Raw genomic sequence first — 24,152 nt, 5'->3', positions numbered from 1 at the left:
TTGTGTACACATTAAGTTTTATTGTAACAAAGCAACTTGTACACTTTTGAACATTCAGAACTGAGCAACTTTCTTTTTCCAGTAAAACAAAATTCTTTTGAAAAAACAAAACAAAGAACAAAATTACAATAGAGAATGTGAAATCCAAATAAAAGTCCTACAGGTTCTGCTGATTCTCCATCAAGTGGCAGGGCTCAACTGTAATTAAAAAAAAATCTCCTAAGTGTCATATTTTAAACTGCAAGGATGTTTATTGGGATTAAACATGCCAAAGGAGACGTATTGTTTTGTTCAAATGCCCCTTTAACCCACCCCAACATCTGAAACCCACCCTTGCTTACATTGTCTATAACCCCCTCCTTTTTAAGCTTTTTTTTAATTAAAAAACAAGAGTAGACAGATACATGTTGGTAAATGCTGTCCATATTCACATAGAGACACAGTGTAATCTCTGAGCCCAATATACAGAGAAAGGAGGAAAAAGCTAGATTCTATGCACTACTACACAGGGGCCTAGCACTCTTCAGCTTCCAGCAGAGTGAAGGGAGGAGAAGGTTCTTTCTTCCCCACAGAACACAGTGTGTTGATTTTATTAAAAGTTTTTGTTTTGTTTTGTTTAGAAAGAGGAAATGGGGAGGGTAACAAAATGAGTAAAGATTTCATTTCCACCAAATGCTGCTTGATATTTTCTGCAAAATTATTTGTGAACCATGGTGAAGAGGAGAGGAAAAAAAGACCTCAGGAGAACAAGGCGACTGAGCACGAAAAGGATTGGGGGGGCGGGGATAGACAGCAACTTGCTCCCAGGGACTGGAGATGGGGGAAACGGGGAGGAAAGAGGGTGGTTGGAATCTGTCAGTGTTCAGTCATCTTCTCCTTCATCCTCCTGTTGAAAGAAATGCAACATTTAAACACACGGTTAAGTAATCACCATAAGAATCCAAATTTCATACCATCCATTCCCTCCCCACTTTTACTTTTCAGGAGAGGCTCTACCGCTCTTTTCTGCTCTACTTCTACATCACAAGGCAAAACTGCTATCCTGACGATGCTTGCTAAGGGGCCTGTCCTAATAAACACACTGAACAAGCTTCTGCTCCTGTACTGTTCAAAACACTGATCTTCCACATGAAGGGGAGATCCTTCAAATTACAGCTACTTAACCCAAGTCACTCAAGACTACGGCATGCAGAGAAGATGCCATGGCAAAGATGACTGGTTCTGCTCTTCCTAAGCCTATTTACAAGCCATTGCTAAATGGCAAGTGTCATTCCAACCTCTCCTTCTTCTCCCTCGTCATCATCTTCATCTTCTTCGCCCTCATCTTCGTCACCTTCCTCATCAATGTCCTCCAAGCCTTCTTCCTCCTCCTCATCATCGTCATCTTCCTCTCCCTCACCTTCTTCATCATCCATATCAGGAACCTTATTTGAAGAACAATTAAAACGTTAGCATGCTTATCTTAAATTACTCAACTTCCCCCCCCTCCTAGAAGCATGATGCAAACTCATTTAAAGACTCTTACCAAGTAGTACTGTAATGGGTTTGGCCAGATGTCATCTTTAATGACCTCGCCTAGTTCATCAGCACCAGCATCAGAATGGTCAGTGAACCAGGTGAAGAAGCTCTCCGGTTCTTCATGCTGCCTCTTTCTGCTGGCCTTGTTTTGTGACTGACTTGAGCGCTTTGTCAGATCCTTACAAAAAAAAAGGCAACAGAAACATCAAAACTTCCTTCTGAAAGTGAGTTTTTCCACTGAAAAGATACTCAGTTTAATTTAGGCGATTGCTAATCCGTCATCTTTATTCAGAAACTGTGAAGCACTGGACCACTTACTGAACAGCAGCAGCAAACTGCTTTTGATATTCCCCACCAAATTCAGAGAAAACATAATTTAGGAGCCCAAGATTAAGGGCCCTCAGATGGTACAGATGAACTGTCCATTCTGAAGCAGTTCTACTTCCACAGCACTTTAACAGTCAAGGCTTCCTCATAGAGAACCCTGAGAACCGTAGTTTGTTAAGGATCTCCCAACTCTCAGCACCCTTAAGGGTTCTTTACATGGTGTAGCTGTGGTGCAACACTCTCACATGGCAGAGAATTCCAGATTGTTGAATGAAACAGACCTTTTCATCAGGAACATCCCACGGCTACAACTGTACTTTTTCAGCAGGGCCACATCCCCTTGTGGACAAACTAGACACAGCAGGCCACATCCCAGCAACAGGTTTCTACAAACACACCTTTCCCTTCAGGCAAGCAAGTGGAATTATCATAGATCAGGGAAACATCCCAGGCAAGAGGGGCCCAGATGTTCCTGACACCTGCCATGCTAAAGAAGCAGGTGAATTAGGCCATTCCAGTTTCTTTTGTGTTATTTCTGGTTCTCTCCATTAAAGCATTGGCTGGATGGGATGGGGCGAGAGGAAAGATTCCAACAGGTCTGCATCTAATATGAATCTTCAGACAATTTTAGGCCACAGAAGTAGAAGACAGAACAACTGAATTACTAAAATCCGACTTCTAAGCCTCCTCAAGTATCTTTATGGAGTTGCTCGGAGCCAACCTGATTACATTCAGGTTCAGATCCTCAGTCACGACACTGAATGGGCGACCTTAGGTCAGTCACTCTCACAGCCTAACCTGTGCTCCCTGGAGGAAGAGCAGGATAAGGATGGAATAAATGAATAAACTAAAACAATTAGTTTTTAATGTCTTTATATGCTTGTCCCTTTTCCATCTCCCAGCAGTACCATGCTGTTTTGCAAATTAACCAGCTCCCTTCACACTACACAAAAGGGTTGTGCCCAATCAAGTTGTACTCACAGTAGACCCATGGAATGCACCTAACTGAATTGTGTTCATTCATTTCAATGGGTCTACTTAAAGTATAACTAATACTGGATATAACCCATAGGTTGGCGTCCACATGTATTATTTGCTTCCAAAAGTTCTCACAGCAATCTCAGAAGCTCATAAATTCCATCCTCTGAAACACCAGATCACATAAAATCCATCAGATACAACCATGCTTTGTTTCACTGATGCAAGGAGGAAAGAGAGTCTGGAGAAGACACTGCTAGTGTCTGGGATCAACTATCCCACAAAACCAACAGGGATTCAAAGAAATCTGCAGTTACGTACCTTTCCAGATTTCCATTTGATTTCACTTGATTTTGATGATGGGTCCCCACTCTCATTCAGATGAAACTCTTTGGAGAGCATCTTGTTTTCAAAATATGGATTCTCATCAAAATACTGCAGTCAAGAGAATATAAGAACGTCAATACCACTTCACGGCATAGATATTTCAAAGCACGGCCTCAGGGAGCACTAGGCTGTTCTCCCAGCCATCCACAAACGTGGTAAGGAAGGTGCAGCACACCTTTACTTACAAAATCTATTCTGTAACCTGATTTGATGTCTTCAAACTCTGTCACTTCCACCCTGGTCAAATAATGCAGCGCTTCTTCATCTTCTTCTCCCAACAGTGCAGATACTATCAGAGAATTACAAAGTTTCCATCACATGTGCGTTTTACATATTCATCAGCAGAAGCATCACCACCTTACAGAATTTTATTTCCTAACCTGCTCTGAAACATATATTGCTGCTGGGTTCTTCAACTTCATCCACATAATGGAAATCAACTAATATAAACTCAGTTCTAATAAATTATTTCTGACTTGTTTTTATAGAATGCTGAGGCCTGAAGCTAAAGTGAAGTGGGATGCATCTGACAACAAACCTCTCCCTGCCACAGTCCCCTCCCCACCAGGAACTTCTTCAGAGATTCCACTGATGGAAGCTGTGCTTCCACCTCAACTACACTGCTCAATATAGCCAAATAATACAAAAGAAAGCCAATGTTTAGCAATCTGAATAAAAGGTTTTGCATTAGAGAGTATATCTGCATTGTTTTTCATAGACTCTCATCTTGTTGTTACTGTTATTATCTTTAGTTATATCTGCCTTTTCCCCAGTCCAGGACTCAAGGTGGCTTACAAAAACAGAACAAGCTAAAAACATAGAAAAGACAATTAATAAAATCTAAGTAAACACTGATAAAAATAGAAAAAGGTTCATTAACAACACAGTCCAGAACAAAAAATATATATTGTTGGATAGGATATTCAGTATCTCAAGTCACTTTGAGAAATCAGTACAAATTTATAAAATAAATATTTAGAATTTATAGCACTTTAATGTACCTTGTGGGTGGTTGACAAATGTTGTTACCCAAAAGTTCGGGATTTTGGCGATCAATTCTGACCTCTTCTGGAAGAATGGTTGGCGGAGTTTGTTGTACTTCTGTTCTACTTTCAAAATTTCCTCACTTGCCTGTTCATTCAGTCTGTAGCAAAGACAATACAGAACCTCGTGTTACGTACCATCCTCCTTACAAATGCTTCGGGTAATGAGCTCCACTAACCCAGAAGTAGATGCCCCTAGTTGCAAACTTTACCCCGGGATGTGAGCAGTCATGCGCCGGCGGCACAGAACCAGCAGCGGGAGACCCCATTAGCGAAAGCGTGCCTCATGTTAAGAATAGACCTCCAGAACGAATTTAAGTTTGTAACCAGAGCGACCACTATATCTGAATGATGATGAATTCAGTCCTAATTGTAGAGCAGTAAACATTCTCAAGTGCCATTAATTGAGTCAAATACACCCTATTACCATATTGCACAGCATCTCCCATATATAGATCTCAGTTTTAACTCTGGTTCATAGATGTGGTTGGACTACAACTCCCATCATTCCTAGCCATCACGGCCTGTGATCAAGGATGATATGAGTTGTAGTTCATTAACATCTGGGGACCAAAGGTTCAGAAAGGCCACTAGCTCAGAAAACTTGTTTGCCCCACATGTGATTGCTGACAGTAGGTATGCACGCAAGGAATGAAAAATGAAACAAATCAACGTTCATTCATTTTTCAACCCCTATGAACCAGGTGCATTGTTTCACACTTAAGAAATACCATGAATAGTCTTTGTAAAATCCACAGAAAGGAGGAGCAATGTGTGTAATTTGCTGGTTGCATCTTTGGCTGCTGGGGTGAGTGGGGGGCTTGATTTCCTTCCCCTTCCACACCCATAGCTAGCATCTTAATAAGCAGCATTGATTCACATCACTTATGAAAATCTCTGTCCAAAATATACGAACTTCTTACTGCTACCAGCAGTTTCCTTTTCAACTTTTGTATTTAATAGATGAAATCCAAATAAGCACAGCTCATGTTTTCAAGTTTCGAAGTACATTCCAGCTGCCTTATATTATAACTCTTTATAAGCAAATTACTAAATAGCAGACAAAAAGCTTTTATCAGCTATGTTGTTTGGTAAACCTACATTATTATATAACATAAGCATTGAGATGCTTGTTAATGTATTCTGAATAAACATATAACACCATCTGGGTTACCTGTCTATTTCATTCTGTACTTCATCAATATGTTCAATTGCTTCCTGCTGCTCTTTGTCTGGAAAAAAAATGTGCCTCAAGTCAGATTCTAATTAGCAACACAATAAACACATGTAATGCTTGTTCTCAATATTGTAGATGGAATTTTGATCTATATTGTTTCTCGATCTGCTTTGCTTTTGACTGTGTATTCATTTGCACGCTTTCTCCCACATACACTGAACATGCATTTTAACAAGAAAACATTCCATTTCCGTTCTTAGGCTCCAAACCTATGTACACTTACATAGGAAGTTGAGAATATGGTTTTAAAAATAAACAAATCAGACAAACCTATTCCTAAGTATAAATTCACACAGTACTGTGCTGAAAGAATTTGATCCAAAATCTGAGCCCCACTTTATATAGAGCTACAAGTTGTTGAACTAATCAACCCATCAGTTTCATTTAACTGAAAAAAGCTATGTAATAAAGAACACACCTGAGAACACATTAATTTCCTGGATCAGCATTTTTAAGGCAATAAAAAACCGCTGTTGAGCAAGTGAACACTAAAGAAACAATGCTTATTGTCTAGTGTGCTTTCAGACAGCTGAAAGAGTGGGAAGCATTTAAAAACCCAGAAGGCGGGATTCCACGGACCTCTTAGTCTAGCCTGCATTATTTGGAGACAAATGGGCTTTCCAAAACCTGGGATGAGGGGAACCCCCTCTTCCCCTTGGCATAAGGAAGCCTGCTATTCCAGGCCCCTTTCTTTGGGAACATGGCACAATGAATTCTGCACGACATGCTCTATGTGCAGCGTGGCTTGCTGGCGTGCAGCTGCAGGCAATGAAAGCAGGATCACCTTAAAACTCATCCCAGCAAGAAAATCTCTTTTTTTTAAAAAAAAAAAAAAAGGCGGCTACAGACGGCGGTAGAAGCAACACGTGCGCAGAATAACGGACGCTGGGCACTCTTTTGAGGGTTGGTCCCTGCCAGACAATTGTGGGTTTCCTTTTTACAAGCAGCATCGTTTAAAGGGTGAGGAGTGCCCCGTTTCTCTCAAATACAATGAAAACAAGAATTCATTTTTTAAAGAAATCTGCCGTTGGGCATCTGTAGGTGCGTATATACATATACAGTATAAATGATTTGGGGGCGGAGATCAAGCCACGAGTTTCGGGTTTGATCTGAGCCGCCGAAGCCATGGCACAGCTGCACGTGGTGGGAAGTTGCGACCCCTCAAACTGCAGGAGGGAAGCCGCCGCTTTGTAGTAAAAAAGACACCCACAAAACGCGCCCCTCTCCTCCTCCGCCTCCAAAGTACAAAACCTTCTTCCGAGCTGCTGCAAGGCAAAAGCCATGCGTTGCAGGGAAGGCAATCATGGCGGCAAGCAAAAGCGGGGGGCGGGAAAGAAAGAAAGCACGGTTGGAGCGCGGCCGGGGAGGATATATTCTCTGTGTGCGAGGAAGCGATATAAAAGGGATCGGAAGCGAAGAGCGAGGCCTTCTGCTGCTGTTGCCGCCGCCAGAGAGGCGGGAAGAAGAAGAAAGCAGCCAAGGGCGCAAGGAGAGTGAGCGGGCGAGAGCGCGCCGCGCGGGAGACAAAAGGGGCGCTTTAACATGGCCTCCCTCCCTCGCTTGGACTCAGCCGCCGCCGCGGCCTGCACATCCGGCCCACACGAGCGAGGCCCCCCTGCGCTCGAAGGCGCGCTTCCCTTCCCGCCTCCGGTGGCGGCCGCTGCTGCTGCTGGAGAAGATGGCGGCTGCGGAGGGGGCAAAGGAGAAGAGCCTCGGCGTGTGCATCTCTTTCCTCCCACCTCCGGGTCCCGCCCGCCATTCCCGCGCGCCACACAAGACCCCCTTTCGCCCCCGTCTCCGGCACCCGCACCTGAGATCTCGTCGGCCCCGTCGTGGTTGGAGTTGAGCTCCTTCTTGCTGACTTTGGCCGGCGGCGCCGACATGTTGGGAGCGAGAAGAGGCGGGGAAAGAGAGGGGAGAGACAGGCAGGCAAGGACTGAGAGAGCAGAGCAGCAGCGCAGCCTCGCCTCAGACCGGGCTTAGCTGGAGCTGCCTCTGCTCCTCCTCCTTCTTCTGGGTCTTCCTATGCGTGGGAGAAGACGGGGTGGCGGCAGAGCCTGGGCTCCCCTCACGCTATCTCCACACAGCGAGAGCCTCCGCCTCCTCCTCCTCTGCCGCCTCCTCCTGGTTCTGGCGAGGGGAAAGCGAGTTGCGCGCAGGCGCGCAGATTGGTTTTTATCTCTCCTTTCCCGCGGCCGCCACCAGAGGGATAGTAGAATCGAAATACGCATGCGCACTGGGGACTTTTTCTTCCTCCCGCCCCCTCGCTTACTCCTGTGCGCGTGTGTGAGTGGCCGCGCAAGCGCAGACGCGTCCCTGCGCCTAGAGAACGCGGGTGAGCCAAAGGCACATGCGCAGAAGCTCCAATGTTGCTTTTCCCCCAACGGGTGCGAGAAAACCGAGCTTACTGGGCAGGCGCCTTTACTCTTCTCCCCACCTCCATCATAGAAAAGAACGTAAGGATGTAGCTCCCTCCTCCCTATCAGGTAGCGAGAGAATTCTCTTGCGCAAGCGCATACGCTCTCTGTGCATGGGACGTACAGAGGATAACTGCCCACGGAGGGGCTACGGATAGCAGGAGAGGGATGACAAAGCGCAGGCGCAGAAATACTCTTCTCTATAGGCACAGGTTTTAAAAGATGGGCAACAACTTAAACGCAGGGGCGGATGTGTCGGCTTTAATCCCGCCTCCTCTTCGGATGCTGCTTGGTCGCCATGGATGTGCGTCTATAAATTAATATTTGCATATGTATAAATAGGAGTGGGCGCGGCCTTGAATGGAGATATGTTGGAGAAGCAAAAATAGAACGGTGGTCCCTGCGCATGCACAGACATGTCACATAAAATTTTTATTTTTCTAAGCACTGACTGGCGCCCAGAAGAAAGCCATGCGCTCTCCAAGGAATTTTCCTAGCAGTGTATATATATAGGCTATATTGCAACTACTTTTTTGTTTGCCTTCCCCACCTTATACATGTACTGAAATCCTGCCTTTTCTCCCAGAAGCTCAAATTTTATTTATTTAAAAGCATGTTAACAGGGTTGCCATAGCTCCAAAAGTGAACTAAATAAATATAATGCTTAACATTTCAAAAATCTCTTAAGTGGCATACTATGAAACAAAATAATACATCCTGAAAATGAAAACACTGCCTAAAACCAATAAATCAATAAATATACAACTTGTTTTAAGAAATCTCTAAAGTGGTGTACAGTCTAAACAAGCTGCCATTAAAATAAAAAAACCCCTAAAACCTAATTACAGTAATACTTTTTTTAAAAAGTATATCTTTATCGATTTAAAATAAATACATTTATGGGGAAACAGACAAATGAACAAATAAACATACTGTAATCAAACAAACAAATAATGAAGAAATCAAACAAACAACCACAATATAAGAAACAACAAAATTAGTATAACAAACATCATTTATACTCCTGATACTGAAATTATAAAACTTATGAAGAAATTAAAAATGACTTCCAATTAATCTCACTGCACTTTATCTGTCAATTACCTTATACCACACAGTTGCATATTTCTTATATAGTCTTTTTATCTTCCTACTATCTTATATTTATACAATACAAAGATCAGTCTAGTTCTGCCAAGATGTTTCCTTTTATACCATAGTTTTTAAAGTATTCTTTAAAGATTCTCCACTCCTTGTAGACTTTTTGTTTTGGTTGGCCTCTTATCCTTCCTGTCACCTTCGCTAGCTGCAGATATTCTACCATTAGGTTTTGCCAGTCTGCCGTATTGGGTATTGTTGTATTTTTCCAATTTCTTGCTACTAAAATTCTGGCTGCCGTTATGCCGTACATGAACAATGTTCTTTTTGATTTCCCTATTTCTTTTGGCAGGATGCTTAATAAAAATATTTATGGCCTTTTTTAATGTAAATTTAAATAGTTTTTAAAGTTCTTCATATATATTATTCCAAAATACACAAATGTCTGTACACTTAAACCACATATGCAAATAAAACCCAATTTCTCTGTTACATCTCCAAAGTATAGGTGATCTATTCTTATACATTTTAGCAAGTTTTTCTGGAGTTTGGTGCCATCTGTACATCATCTTCATTGTGTTTTCCCTGAGGTTATAACAGGCCATGAATTTTGTGTCTTCCTGTCATAATTTTTCCCATTGTTCCATGTAACTCAGATCTTGTGCCCATCTCACCATTACGGTTTTCACTTGTTCTTCCTTTACTTCCCATTCTAATAGGAGGTCTTATACCTGCGATATATATTTTCCTTTACTTTGTATCAATTCTTTTTCAAATTTTGATGTTTCTTTTGCAAGTCCTGCTTTTTTATCAATGATTAATCTTTGATGTATTTGAAAATATTGCAGCCAATCTGTTAAATGCCCCTTAATTTCTTCATATTTTTTCAGTGTAGGCTCCTCCTGTCATCCTTCTAATAATAATCGGTATGTGGCCCATTCCCTTTCCATATTCTTTTTCTTAACTGCCTGCGCTTCTTTAGGTGAGGTCCACAGGGGGATCCTGGGTTCTAGTATTCCTTTATATTTTGTTCAGATCTTATATAATGATTTCCTTATTAGATGATTCAAGAAGCCCCTTTACCTTCTCATATATTAAATAGGCATGCCACCCATACCGATTATCATATCCCTCCAAATATAATACATCAAAGTTCCTTAATGTTATCCAATCTAATATACAGTAATACTTTTTTAAAAATCTAAAAGTACATAAAACAAATTCAGAGATTTCAAGCATGCAGAAACAGGCAGGGAAATCCTGAGGACAGCTTGCGCTAAATATTTGCAAATTGGCATTTCCCAGCCCGTGGGTCACAACCTGCAAGTGGGTTGCAAATCCTTTGCAAGTGGTCATGGGCTTTACAATTTATGCTTCGATTCCTCATGTAATTGTAAAAATTGCAGTTAAATGCACAAAACTGATGGCAGCCAAATCCATGTGACCATAAATCAATGAATCACCATGGCAGGATGATTTAGACTTGAGAAACACTATTATAATTGTTATGAGAATTATAAGGTCTAAGATATAAAATAAATGTTCATAAATGTACCAGGCAAACACATACATAAGTATATAAACCACATGTATGAAACAGCATAGGAAAACAGTCCTAAAGCCATTTTGAGTCTTTCAGTGACTTCAAATATTCCTCTGCAGTTTGGATGGAAATAGGAAAAGCCTCCCCATTGTCTCTGTGCTCACAAATCCTGCCTTAAGGGCACATTTGTGTATGAATAGGGTGAGCCTGTGACCAGGACTCAGGAATTAAATATTTATCATCACAAAAGAATGGCCAGGCTGTCCAGGTAAACCCATTAACAGGTATCCTGGCAGATAGGATTTCTGCTGTAGACTGCCTCCTGTGATGTATGTATGATGTTTTGGGGGGTGGTCTTGAGCTACAGGGTGGGCAATTTCAAAAGTCTATGTAAGGGCTTGTACACCATTGTTCAGGGTTCTCCTCCCTCCTGCATGTGGTGAGTGGGGACCCTGTTGCAACTGATTAATAAAGATCAGGCTTACTAGCCACTTTGCTTCTCAATATACTCTGGTTGGCCTCTGTTATTTTCTCCTAAGGACTTTATATGGGCTCTAGGATACCCCATAAGGAAAAATGAGCATTTTTTTCTTATAACAATAACAATGTAATAAAAATATTGCTTCTTACCCCTAAATTTCACTCTTGAGCAGTGATGAGTAGCAAGATCTCTTTCATATCCTTCAGATATATGAAAGAATGCCTCCTTCCATACCAATCCGGGAACTGAGATTTGCAAAACAGGCCCTAGTTGCAGTTCCATCTTCTGCTGAACTTCAATGCATGGGCACTCCTGGGAGGTCCTTCTTAGTGGTAGTTCCACACTTATGGGATGTTTCCTTTGCCATTTGCATTTTCTTTAACAACCAGCAGCCTCTTATCCAGCATTGCTAATAGTAAAATAAATAACAACAAAATCAGTACAGTTTTGAATACAGTGGTTAGAATCCATGCAGTTTAGACAGGTTCAGTCCACTATCTTGATTCAAAACGGCATCCAGTTGTATCTAAATATAGACCAAGAAAACCCTGCTATTTGATCTCAAGAATCATTATGCAAAAGTTTTGTTAAAATCATTGCAGTTTTGGAAGATTTAGTCTTGATTCAAAATGGCACCCAGTTGTATCCAAACATAGACATAAAACTGCCCTTTGATCTTAGGAGCCATCATATAAAATATGCTTATGGTATGTTACATCTAAATCTGATATCTAAAATCACTTTCTCAAGTATCATCAAAATGTGTGGTGTAGTGCTTCAAGTGTTGGACTGGGACCTTGGGAGACCAGGGTTCAAATTTCTACTCAGCCATGAAGTTCACTGGATCATTGACTATATCTCTGCCTCACCTGTCTCACAGGGTTGTGGTGAGGATGAGGAAATGAGAAGTGTGCATGCTACCATGAGCTCCTTGGAGGAAAGGTAGGGTATTAAATGGTAAACAAATAATAAAAAATAAATATTATATAAATCCAACCCCCCATGCAAACAAAGGAAAGAGTGTCAGATAAACCAATCCTCAACACAGACCCCTTTCTTACTTGGTGTAGCAAAAGTCTGCATAAATAGAAAAATATTCACTAACCCCAAACGGGCACAGAAGAATAGCTGTTTGAACCTAAAGGAGCAAAGTATGCAGAATGTGCACAGCCAACTGAATGCTATTTTTTCCCATTTCGTTTTATTTAACAAAATGTAAATACTGATTAATTGTAGTAAAGCCTCTTAAGTGGTGTATTAAAAATATAAAAATTATCAATTAAAACAGCTAAAAAAATAAAAAACTTAAGGTTAATTAAAAGGCTGCAGTCTATGGTAGACCTACTCAGAGTAGACCAATTGAATTTAATGGGCATGACTAAAGTAGGTCCATTAATTTAAGCAGGTTTACTCTTAAGTGAAAAAAACCATAAAACTAGCAACCCAACAGTGAAGGTGAAAAACATTTATTTTGTATATTAACGGCAAGCATTTTAAGATTGTTTTACAATTGTCTTTCATGGTCATTTTTGTAAGTAATACAGGTGTTGTAACAGTGATGATGTCCTCATCACTACAGAGGAAGCTCGCCAATCATTTACCTCAGGTTGGGCCTAAAATAGCTCCCTCAATGCTAACTGTGACCGGGAACTTTTGGATAAACAGGGTTACAATTTACTTAAAAGTAGGATAAAGACAGGGATTTCAGCATAAAGTACAGTGGTACCTCGGGTTAAGAACTTAATTCGTTCTGGTGGTCCGTTCTTAACCTGAAACTGTTCTTAACCTGAAGCACCACTTTAGCTAATGGGGCCTCCTGTTGCCACACAATTTCTATTCTCATCCTGAGGCAAAGTTCTTAACCCAAGTTACTGTTTCTGGGTTAGTGGAATCTGTAACCTGAAGCGTCTGTAACCTGAAGTGTCTGTAAACCCGAGGTACCACTGTAATTAATGAAATACTAATATTAGTGATAGTGAGCCAAGTAGCTGAGGTAGAATGTGAAGTGGCAGAGGTTCACAAAATGGCCACCAATTTGAAAAAACAAGTTGGAAACTACTAACAGGAAAGAAAATAAGGGAGGAAGAGAGATGTACACAAGGAAATCACCCTGTTTCCCCAGGTGTGATAAGGAAAACAATATTAAAAAAAATAAATATTTTTTAAATAACCAGTCACATGATGGCTGATAGCCATGCATGCATGATGGCTGATAGCCGGCCGTCTGAAAATGGATAAGTCCAATGTCTTGCTGGACTTTAGCAGGGAAAATTGAGGGCGACTGAATTGAAAGCTCTACAATGGCTGTTTTTAATCTAGCCGAGACCAACAGACCAAATAGACCAAATAGAGCTTGTGACACAAATTTTAAGGTGCACACATAGCGGACACATGCTCCACGGAAAACCAATCCTTCACCCTTCAAAAAAAAAATTCCCTGAAAATAAAATCACTTTCGGGTTCCCAGGGCAATTCTGAAGTTCATCTTGACTCTCTTCATGTCCCCAAATATGTTCTTTTTAAAAAAATTATATTTATTGAAAGTTTAAAATTACAGAAAAAAGTGAAAAAAGAGAAAAAAGAGATTAAACAATACAAGTCAATACATATAAAAAAGAAAAAGAAAAAAAGAACAAAACACACAATACATCAAGGCCAAAAACAAAAGCAAAAAAATTAAAAATAGATCCAATATTTCCATATCTTTGTCTTTCATTAACTTGTTTCATCGACCTCCTCACACCTCCCTTTTTTGTATTCTAGTTATTAATTATTTCAGCAAATCCTTTCCATCTTTCACTATTTTCTGTCATTTAATTGTCTTAATTTATTTTAACCTTATCTTACCATAAAAAACCCTAAAACATAAAACTTATTTGTACGTAACTCCTTATAACATATCTACTAAAGCCATATAGTTTCATTCCAACATTTTTCTAACACTCATAAATTTTACAATATTTCTCTAAATAAATTTTTAAACTTTCTTCCAATCTTCATCCACCGTCTCTTCACCCTGGTCTCGGGTTCTGTCAGTCTTTTCTATCCATTCCATCTAGTCCATCAACCTGGTGATCTCCTGTCCGAGGCTCTTAACTCTTTTCCATGTCCCTTCTGCAGATCTTCTTCATATTTATACCTACACTTTACTTTGTCTTCTCCTGATCTTGTTCTTAATTTCCTTCCTTTGTCACTGAGGAGTAGATCTCGGGAAGACTCCAGCCTAACAATGTCTTTATCCCTTCTCGACAGGTCAGCCCATTCTCCATAGACAGGGCCAAAATCCAAAAAATATTTCAAAACATGTTTCAAAGTCCCTCCAAAGTTAAAGGCCCTCACCACTCCAATCTCCCCCTGGCCCAAAACCAGATCCCAAAGGCCAGAGCATCCCTGCATAAGGGGATCTTTCCAACTTTCCTTCTCCAATCCAAGCGGGACTCCATCTCTCCAAATCTGGCTTTCTCCAGATTCGGTCTTCAAAAGCAACAGCTTATGCTCATACAAGGCCGAGGCTCTCTCCACTTGTATTACTTGAGGTTCAACAACAACCTCCTCCTTTGTCTTCTCCACAGCTTGCCATGTCAAAGCAGATTCCTGGGTCGGTTCCTGAGTAGTTTCTTTACAAGTATTCACTTTTTGTCCGAAATCAATCATTTTTTGTCCAAAATTGTCAATGCTAGTAGTCATCGCATCCATCTTCTCATGAAGCTGTTCCAATAAGGCACTTGTTTTGCAAAAAGCAATCACTAAGGCTTCTTCTGTCCACATTCTTGTCCAAGGTCAATGTCTAATTCTCACGGTCTTTAATCTCTACAGCTGGAGAATTCCCCAGCTCCACTCCTGCAACAGTTCCAAGAGCTCCCTCTAGGGGAAACAGTTTCTATTTGTATCTGTCTTTTTAAAAGCAGGTCCAGCAACAAAGTTAACAAAGTTAATTTCGATTTTCATATATTTTGCTCCTTTCAAGTGCAAAAGGAAACATTGGAATCAATATGTTTCTCTTGTTTAACTATCTGTCAACATACGTTTTATTCGCAGTCAATGAACTTTCCCAATACATCGCTCCCTGGCAGCCCATTCCCAGGTTCAAAACGGTGGTAATTTATCTTTCTTCACTCTCTCTCCTGCAGGCTTAAACAATCTAAACTTTCCCCCTCTTCTCCTGCTTCCAAGGGGGGTTTAGTAATTTTAGCCGATGGAGATTTAATCCTTTACAAAAGACTTTCCAGACTTTAGCTTGCAATGTCTTTCCTTCAATCTATTTACAAAAGCGGAAGGCGGACTTCCTCTTTGGAACCTTCCCGCTTCGGTGCCAAATTAAAGATGTTTAGTAATCCAATTTTCTGTTCTACTCACGGGTAGTTGTTTAAAGTCCAATTGTCCACAGGAAAAAGTCAGCGCTCTCCGGCAACAGCAATGCGGCTTCACTTCGTGAAAAAAGCAGTCGATTCGAAGCACCGCGCTGCTCACCCCACGTCGCTCTGGATCCCCGAAACTGGGTTTCCCCACGAGTAGGGGAGGCGCAAAAGGTGCCAGCCGAATCCCACGTCCACAGTCTTTTCCCGCCTGTGGTTTTTAATGGGTCTCCGCCTCGCTGTGGCGGTACAGACCCTGATTTCCACGAAGCGGATTCCTCCCGGTCAGAGGAAATCCGCCATTGCCGTAGGCGCTAACCCGGAAGTCATGTCCCCAAAGATGTTCTGTGCCATAGAAGGGAGTATATTGGAAAAACCTTTCCCAACAGTTCTTTTCATTTGCAAACTCCTCCAAATACATAAAACATCTCTCATGAATAGGGGAGGTCTGTAACAATAGACTCAAGAACTGAGGTATTACCATTTCCAAATAATGGCCTAGACTGTCTAGAATAAGGCAATCAGCAAGCACTATCAGGTGTCTTGACAGACAGGAGATAGGTCACACTGTCAGGCTTGGGAATTCTCCTCCCCACCCCTACCCCCATCCCTTGGCAGCAAGAAGTAGAGAAAACAAGGTAGAGAGCCTTTTTAATGAGTTTATTCATTCATAATAGCAAGAGACAAGAATGCAGTATGCTCTGATAATGACGTTGCTCCAACTGAGCTCCTCCTCCCTCCTCTCTAGCAACAGCATTTCCCCTTACAGTGGCCGCTCATGGTCAATTGTCTCTGAGTCCTTTGTTCCTGTACAAATGCCAATTTCTGGGAGAAGGGGGTCAGAAATATTCTCCAGTGACATGTCTCTTTCTGTTTGATGCTTTTGGATGATCTTTGACTAAGGGGCTGGGCAATTTAAAAGTTGTTACAGTGGTACCTAGGTTCTCAGATGTCTCTGTTGATGAATGTTTTGGAACCTGAATGACGAAAACCTGGAAGTAAATGCTTCCGTTTTTGAACGTGCCTTGTAAGTCGAACGGCTTCCGCTGCGTGTTTTTCAATTTTCACATTTGCAGCCAGCCGTTTGTGCCTCGGTTTTCGAATATTTCAGACCTTGAACAGTCTTCTGGAACGGATTATGTTCGAGAACTAAGGTACCACTGTACACACATCTGGGTCCTCACCTCCTTGCAAGGCGGGGAGGGAGAGGAACTCTTTTGCAATAGACTTTAAATATCTGCTTTGCTTTGACTGCTTCCTGCCTCTACTCTTTCTTCTCTGTCCGATAATTAACTTAGGGGATACTGGGTCACTTGATGGGGAGTTAGGCTGTAAATACTAACCCCAAATTTTTATTATATCAAGCTGGATGCACTATTTCAGTAATGACATGCTGCGGGGGAGGGGGGGACAACCAGTCCTCTACCAGTTATGCTTAAAAGGGAAAAACCCAAAATGCTGAAAGGGACAAACTCCCGCTTTCGGTATACACTGTAGCCTGAAAGTAACATCCTCTTCACCTGTTATCCTGGGGGCAATAGGTCCTTTCTGTTGTGTTAGGGTCAAGCCACACACTGCAATAGGCACACTTACTCACCAAAAGTATGCTTAAATTTAATTCTTGGAGAAAAAACAGCTGTACAGTGGTACCTTGTGTTACAGGCGCTTCAGGTTACAGACTCTTCAGGTTACAGACTCTACTAACCCAGAAATAGTACCTCAGGTTAAGAACTTTGCTTCAGGATGAGAACAGAAATCGCGCGGTAGCAGCAGGAGACCCCATTAGCCTTAGGAGGTACCTTACATTAAGAACAGTTTCAGGTTAAGAATGGACCTCCAGAACGAATTCAGTTCTTAACCCAAGGTACCACTGTACATTATTAAGTCACTGCTAGCTTGTCATCCGCAGTCGGTAAACCGTATAGACTAGTGGTTCCCAATTCACTAAGTACTATGGACCTACTGTTTTTCAAAAGCCAAGCCATGGACCCCCTACTTTTGAACATTTAGATATCTCTGTAGTAGTTTTTGTTATGTGAATGGTGCCACAGACCCCCTTGGTGGGTTACGCAGACCCGCTGCGAACCAGTTGCGAACCACTTATATAGGCCAATAGGCTTTTTAAATCAAGATGCTAAAATATTTATAGCAATCTTTACTGCAAGGCTTAACACATTTATTTCTTCCTACATCACAACTAATCCAATCCCCAGGCTACTAAATGTCATCCGTGACAGCAAAAGCAAAAATTTACCACTAGTAGTCATATTGCTTGATGCATGTAAAACTGCCAAAACGAGTCAATTGGCAGTTCCTTTAAGTGTTGATGTAAAAAATGAGCATGGGACAGTACTGTATTTCATGGCTTCTATCATGAGATTATACAAAAACTCATATGCTCAAGTCAGGATGAGTGGCATAGATTCTAAAGCTTTCTCCACTGCAAGGGGAGTAGGTGCAACATGGATGGCATCTATTGCCCATCTTGTTGAACCATTCCAGTGCCGGATTTACATATAAGCTAAACAAGCTATAGCAGGGGTCAGCAAGGTTTATCTTGCCTGGGCTACATCAGTCCAGTGGATATCCCTCCGTGGCCTGGATTGCGCCCGAGCCTGCAATTTTCAGCGTCTGTGTCTGCGCATATGCAATTTTCAGCTCTGCGGAAGTGAGTCTCCACGCTGCACTGTGGCAGTTTAGCGCAGCACGTGAGCAGGCAACTCGATTAGGGCAGCTCATGGGTCGGTCAAACAACCTCTGCGGGCCGCTTCTGGCCCATGGGCCTTAGGTTGCTGACCCCTGAGCTATAGCTTACCGTAAGTCCCACTGTCTTGGGGCCCCAAAAAAATTTAAAGGAAAAAAAAACCTGGATGTACATTTCCAAAATATAAGATAAAAAACAAATAAAATAAAACTGTTAAGTTGTGGGTGAACATATCAGACGACACAGTGATTCTTCAAACATCTCTTGTTTATTCACAGGCCAGAACAAAACTGAACTGAACTGAAGGGTTCAGCCAGCCTGCTTATATAGAGCTCCACTAGAACGCAACAGTAACCATTTTCTGTAACTATCCAATCACTGAACGTCACTTTCAATCCCTTATTTGCATATGTGGACCTGAGTGAAAACTATCTACAGTATTCCCCTGCTGGCCCAGGGTGAGAACTTTAGTACATAACAAAAACCTACATAAAGCAACAGTGTTTTGTGTTATATAGGCTCCTGTGATATAAGGAATGGGCCCTGCCTGCTAGCCTGCTCCCTAAAATATCACTGGTTTGCTCATTTCTATATATAGTGGTACCTTGGTTCTCAAACTTAATCCCTTCCAGAAGTCTATTCCAAAACCAAAGCGTTCCAAAACCAAGGCGTGCTTTCCCACAGAAAGGAATGCAAAACAGATTAATCCATTCCAGACTTTTAAGAACAACCCCTCAAACAGCAATTTAACAATGAATCATGATAAAATTATACAATTGAATGGGTATTGGGTAGATGCATTCATATAATTAGACCTGTTAAATAATTTTTTAATGTACAGGCATGTATAGTATTTGTATTATTTATGAATGTGACCTATTACTAGAAATACCGTCTTTTATACTCACTAAGTGTAACAGGGTACAAAGGTCTGCTGTCCCAATGAACAGTGTAGACTACAATGGTGATATTGATAGTATATTTTAAAAATGCATTGTATGAATTACAGTTGCATTGTACAGGTTATAACACTTAATTTCATATGAATAAAGCTATTTATCATTATGAGTCGTTTGCATCACGTATTTACACCTATCATTATTTCATGTTATAGCAAGTTTCTAGAGACTAGATGATTAGTCTTTGTAAATTGTGTTCCTAAAGGAACTTTTGTTCTTGCCCAATGCCAATGTGTTTGCAGTATTAAGTTTATGAATGAAAAATCATTTCAAGTTAGAGCTGAATAATTATTTCACTATGAATATACTTCTTCTTAATTGTATTTCAGTTCAACAATGACTTTAATAAAATACATCTTTTGTGATGTGCAAATGACTTGAGATACCTATGAGGTCCATCAATTACCATAGAGCATATATTCAACACACAAAAAACCCAGCGACAATTTGTTGTTGACAAAGAACAGCTGGACATATAAAGGGCCCCATTACCTTCAGTAGCTTAGGGCCACATCAAACTTAAATCCGGCCCTCCGCACTGCCTCACCTCCTCCTCCCAAGAAGTCCCAGGGCAGGTGAGTTTCTGACAGTGGGCAACTCCAGAGTTGTCTGGCTCCTTGCCCCAGCTTGGGTGGCAGTGCTTTGCGGGTGTCTGGTTGGCTCTGGACGTCAGGGGTCCTCAAGGAGGAAGACCTTTGTGGCTTCCTGAGGAGGAAAAGGCAGTTTGGCAGGGCTAGAGCAGCCGCTTGGCTGGCGAGGGGGGCAAGAGGGGCATATTGCAGTCAGGGCTGGCAGGACTGAATGAGATGAATCTGAGGTCTGACTTGTTACAAGGCAGCCTCCTCTGGTCCCCTGTCCAGTTCCCTCGGCTTGCATTCTTTTCATTTTTTTCATTTTTTTTATTCTTTGCATTCTTTTCACATTTCATATCATAGCGTGAGATTAATATATCATTATTGTGTGGTCATGATTCATGAAATCGTGATTCTGCGGCATTGTGGCACGAAATCATGGTATCATGCTTTCGTGATTGTATATCATGACTGTGTGATATCACGAAATATGCAATCGTGATATATGGGGGGGGTGTTATAGGAGAGGTACTGTATTGGCCCAAATATAAGATGCACCCACAAATAAGCTGCACCTTTAAAATTGAAGGCTAATTTGCGGGTGCGGCCCGCCTCCTGGTACTACTGCCCTGACCGGGGGGGGGTGGCCGACGCTGGCGCTTGGTTCTGAGCACACTGCACACCCACCTCCCGTACTACTGCCTCCCAGCACGGCCTCCCCAAGGCAGAGCTGGCAGCCCCCACATCCCCCATTCAGGGCGGTAGTGTCGGGAGGCGGGCACATAGCGCTTGGTTCTGAATATAAACTGCACTTAACTTTTCACGGCTGGAATTTGAAAAAAAAAAACAGGTTTATATTCGGGCCAATATGGTAATACCTCTGGTGCGGACACGTCATGCTCCTACTGGAGTAGTTTGTCAATTTTGGTCCTCACCCTGCACTCCGCTCTCACCTGTGGCTCCTAGAAGCTGTCAGCATGCGACAGCAGCCACATCTGGAAACCACTTTGGTTGGCTGGCTAAGCCAGGTGAGAGCAACTGATGGGTCTCTAATCCTCAGTGAGTTAGAGACTTCCCCTGCATGCAAAGACAGGCTCAGGCGGACTGAGCAGATGAGACCAATAACAGATCCAATGGTCAAGACAACAGTATCTGCATGTGCTGTTGAGGGAGAACAAAATACATTGCCTTTAGTTTCATTGTTGACTTCCGTGGTTTGTTTCAGGGAACTTGTCGCAAAACTGAGAGCCCACCGTGATTTTTACAGCAGTTTGCCAGAATACAGCTGAAGCCACAGCTACACCGCGTAGAGCAATAGCCTTTGCTGGAATGACCAAGAAGTTGTAGAAAGAGGAAATGAGTCCATTTCTTCCCCTTCTTTCTTCTCTAGCATTGCTGCATTTTTTTATATTAAAGCTGCAATACTTGTATTAATGAAAGAACTAAGCAATTCTGGTAAAATGGTCAGATTAAAAATCAACAAATCCAAATCAGAATTTAATCTATATGGGTATTATTCCATCTGAACAGTCAATCATTCAAAAACAGATGAGCTGTAAAATCTGCCACAAGGTAATAAAATATTTGGGTGCAAAAATCTAATCAGCTCAAAGAAAACAAACTTTACACCATTATTTTTTACAGGTATGATGGGATCTTAGATCTTGGAATGACCTACATTTATCATGGTCAGAATATATTAGCTTCTGTAAATATGGCTATCCTTCCCCAAATTTTTTTTTCTCATGTGCTGCCAAGAATGATAACACCTAAGCAATCTGGCAGCACTCAATAAACACTCAATTAAAGTTTGGCAGTGCTCAATAAACTTCATACAGGAAGGGGGAAAGTGCAACTAGGCTCCAGAATTATGTATGGAAGTGGAGGGTTTGGAATCCCACACCTCCAAAGCATTACAAAGCATTTGATGTCATTCATCTATGGACGAAAGGGTAAACCATGGGTAGATATAGAAATTTCATATCCAATATATTGAGAATATATTTTCTACCTCTTCACTCACTAAAAACCATACCGTTATAAACCCTTTCCTCCTCACTACACTGAATGTTTGGAAAATATTTTAAAAATAGCCTCTTACAGTATCGCCCCTTTGCTTCCATCAATCCTTTTTAAAAGAAGGCGAATGCTTAGACTGGAATGGTTGGAACAGGTGGACTTTAGAAACTAAAAGACTTTTATGAAAATGGTATTTCTCTACAAAAAGAACTATTCATAGCTGACACACCAAACCTTAAATGGTCATGGTACCATTTAAACCAGCTGTTAAAATGCTTGTTAAACCCACATAGCAAATAAAAAATGGATGGCTTTTGTAGTCCAAGTGACTGTTGAAACTTTTTAAGAGTGCTGTCTTCAAAGAAATAAGCTTGATATATGACAAAACCATTGAAATATCTCTTGCACTAGCACTACTTAGGTGAAGATTACCCTAATTATGACCTCTTAGCCTTTCTATTGACAGTTGCCTGTACGGAGATAGCCAGATGCTGGAAAACTAGTGTTGGGCTGAACACTGATTCTTGGTATACCAGAGCAGTGTTTCCCAACCTTTTTTGGGCAAAGGCACACTTGTTTCATGAAAAAAATCTCGAGGCACACCACCATTAGAAAATGTTTAAAAAATTAACTCTGTGCCTATATTGACTATGTATAAAGTAACTCTCTTTAATAGGAATCAAATACACGGAACACCCTTTTCGAATTAAAACACACAGTCTCATGAGAGCAAGGAACAGCGATTTTATATTTTACGAAAAGAAGTCGCTAGTCCTCATGGTGACAGGGTGGAAAATATTTAAAAGCAGAACCACCTTGAGGAAGGTGGAGCCATATCACATCCCGGCAGGAGGCTTAAATTGGTGGAACGCTCAGGCCCCACCTATTCAAAGAGGACTATTAATTTGGAGAGCTGCTATCTTCCAAACTGTGAGACGACGTGGCAAAAGGGGAGCCCTGAATGGAACTTTGCGTTTTTGTCTGTTCCGTTCATCAAGCTTTTGTTTGAGATCTGCCGCCTCTTCCAGCGCAGAAGATCCATTGTCTTGATTTGTGCTCGAGAAACCCCCCCCCCTGCGTGCGCGCCCCGCTTCTCCTCCCCTTTCGGTTCATACACATAGTCTCCCCCTATTGCAATTGTAGGATTATTTATTTTTAAAACTCAACACAGGGGCGGGGAGAAAAGCTTAAACATTTCCCTTAAGTAAAGAGGAGGTTGTGTTAGCTCAACAAGGCTCCAATCCTAAACACAGTTATTGAAAGCACACACCCTACAGAATACTGCGAGGTTTACGGTACATCCGAACGGCGGCGACGATCTGCTGGAGGGGCGCCCGAGATTATTGGGGGGGCCGAGCCCCCCCAAACGAATTTTTGAGGGGGCTCGGGCCCCCTCGGGCCCCATGGAGTCGGCGCCTATGGCCTTGGCAAGCGCAATACCTACCAGGCTCAACACCGGTCTCGCGCTGCCGCTTCCCGCGCTCTCAAGGACCCGGGAGGAGGAAGGCGTGAAGGGAATCCCGAAGGCGCGAAAACCTCGCGCATGCGCAGGCCTTCCGCCTGCGACAGCCCAGTAGGCCGGCCGAAGCGAGCGGCGATGGGATGTGGGAGGGAGCTCGCTCGCCGCCCCGCGTGTGCTCGCCGCCGCCGCCCCGCCTCTCGTCGCCCGACTCGCCCGCCTCCCTCCCACGGCACACCAGGCAACGTCTCGCGGCACACTAGTGTGCCGCGGAACACCAGTTGGGAAACACTGTACCAGAGTATGGCCAGAGAAGAAAAGGGGCAAGCAAAATCCCTATTCCTTTTATAACATATGGCAAATGTTTATTGAATACATAAACTGTTCAGACTGTAGCAAGAATCCACCCAACACTCATGGGAAAATCCTTCACCACGTATTATAGATATTTTGGGGGCCTACTGCAATCTTTCCTCTTTCAACAAGCCTTTTGAGATCTTTCCCAGTGTGGATCTGCATTGGACAGTTCAAGATGATTTAGTGTTTTATTCATTGTTACATAGGATTTATTCAGGAGGAAGGGCGGCAATATGAATTAAAAAATTAACTCGGGACCATTATTTTCTATTAGTCTGCTCAGAATAAAACTTAGTTGGATGCAATCCAAAGATTTTGGCACTTACATAGGACAGTTCATGTGAGCAGCTTGATAGAATGCAGCTCCTGGGTGGCAGAGCTGATGGTCAGGAAGAAGATATTTTTTTTTAATGCTTGGGTTGTTGTGCAAATAAATTTGAGGGGAGAGAACCACATACACATCATCATCATCATCATCATCATCATTTCATGTACACCACCTTGAGCTCATTCAAGGAAAGGTGGAATTTCTTTCTATATACGTAAGAATGTAAAGCTGTCATTGCATTTAATTGGAGGATTTGCAGTGCCACATCACAATTCTGGATTTGCATGAAGTCAAGGTGCAGGAGAGGAACAAAAGAGGAGGCAGGTTTTCAACAACAGCAGATAACTGAATAAAGCAGGGACAGAGGGAC

The 24,152-nt window shown here is 42.0% G+C and overlaps 1 protein-coding gene and 1 long non-coding RNA gene across 4 annotated transcripts; one reads left to right on the top strand and one right to left on the bottom strand.

The window, feature by feature from the left end:
* On the bottom strand, positions 1 to 11,438 carry SET (SET nuclear proto-oncogene). 3 transcript variants are annotated; one of them, XM_081178872.1, is made up of 8 exons: positions 11,179 to 11,438; positions 5,428 to 5,485; positions 4,212 to 4,354; positions 3,396 to 3,499; positions 3,145 to 3,258; positions 1,526 to 1,696; positions 1,278 to 1,424; positions 1 to 886 (listed from the first exon to the last, which is right to left on the bottom strand). In XM_081178872.1, exons 1-8 carry the CDS (start codon positions 11,309 to 11,311, stop codon positions 863 to 865), a joined length of 894 nt encoding a protein of 297 aa, XP_081034998.1. In that variant the 5' UTR covers positions 11,312 to 11,438; the 3' UTR covers positions 1 to 862. The 3 variants fall into 3 exon arrangements, with proteins under 3 accessions (XP_081034998.1, XP_081035000.1, XP_081034999.1); XM_081178874.1 differs by having other exon boundaries at positions 1,334 to 1,424; XM_081178873.1 differs by lacking the exon at positions 11,179 to 11,438 and adding an exon at positions 7,301 to 7,589.
* LOC308578503 lies at positions 7,785 to 21,198 on the top strand. The gene is made up of 3 exons (XR_014003961.1): positions 7,785 to 8,211; positions 11,910 to 11,971; positions 20,845 to 21,198. It is a non-coding gene; the product is annotated as an uncharacterized lncRNA (long non-coding RNA).
* The last annotated feature ends 2,954 nt before the right edge of the window (positions 21,199 to 24,152 follow it).

Source organism: Podarcis bocagei (genome assembly GCF_964188305.1).
Source record: "Podarcis bocagei genome assembly, chromosome: Z".
Lineage (NCBI taxonomy): Eukaryota > Metazoa > Chordata > Lepidosauria > Squamata > Lacertidae > Podarcis > Podarcis bocagei.
The sequence above is the reverse complement of the archived record's forward strand: the minus strand, read 5'-3'. Positions and strand labels throughout refer to the sequence as shown.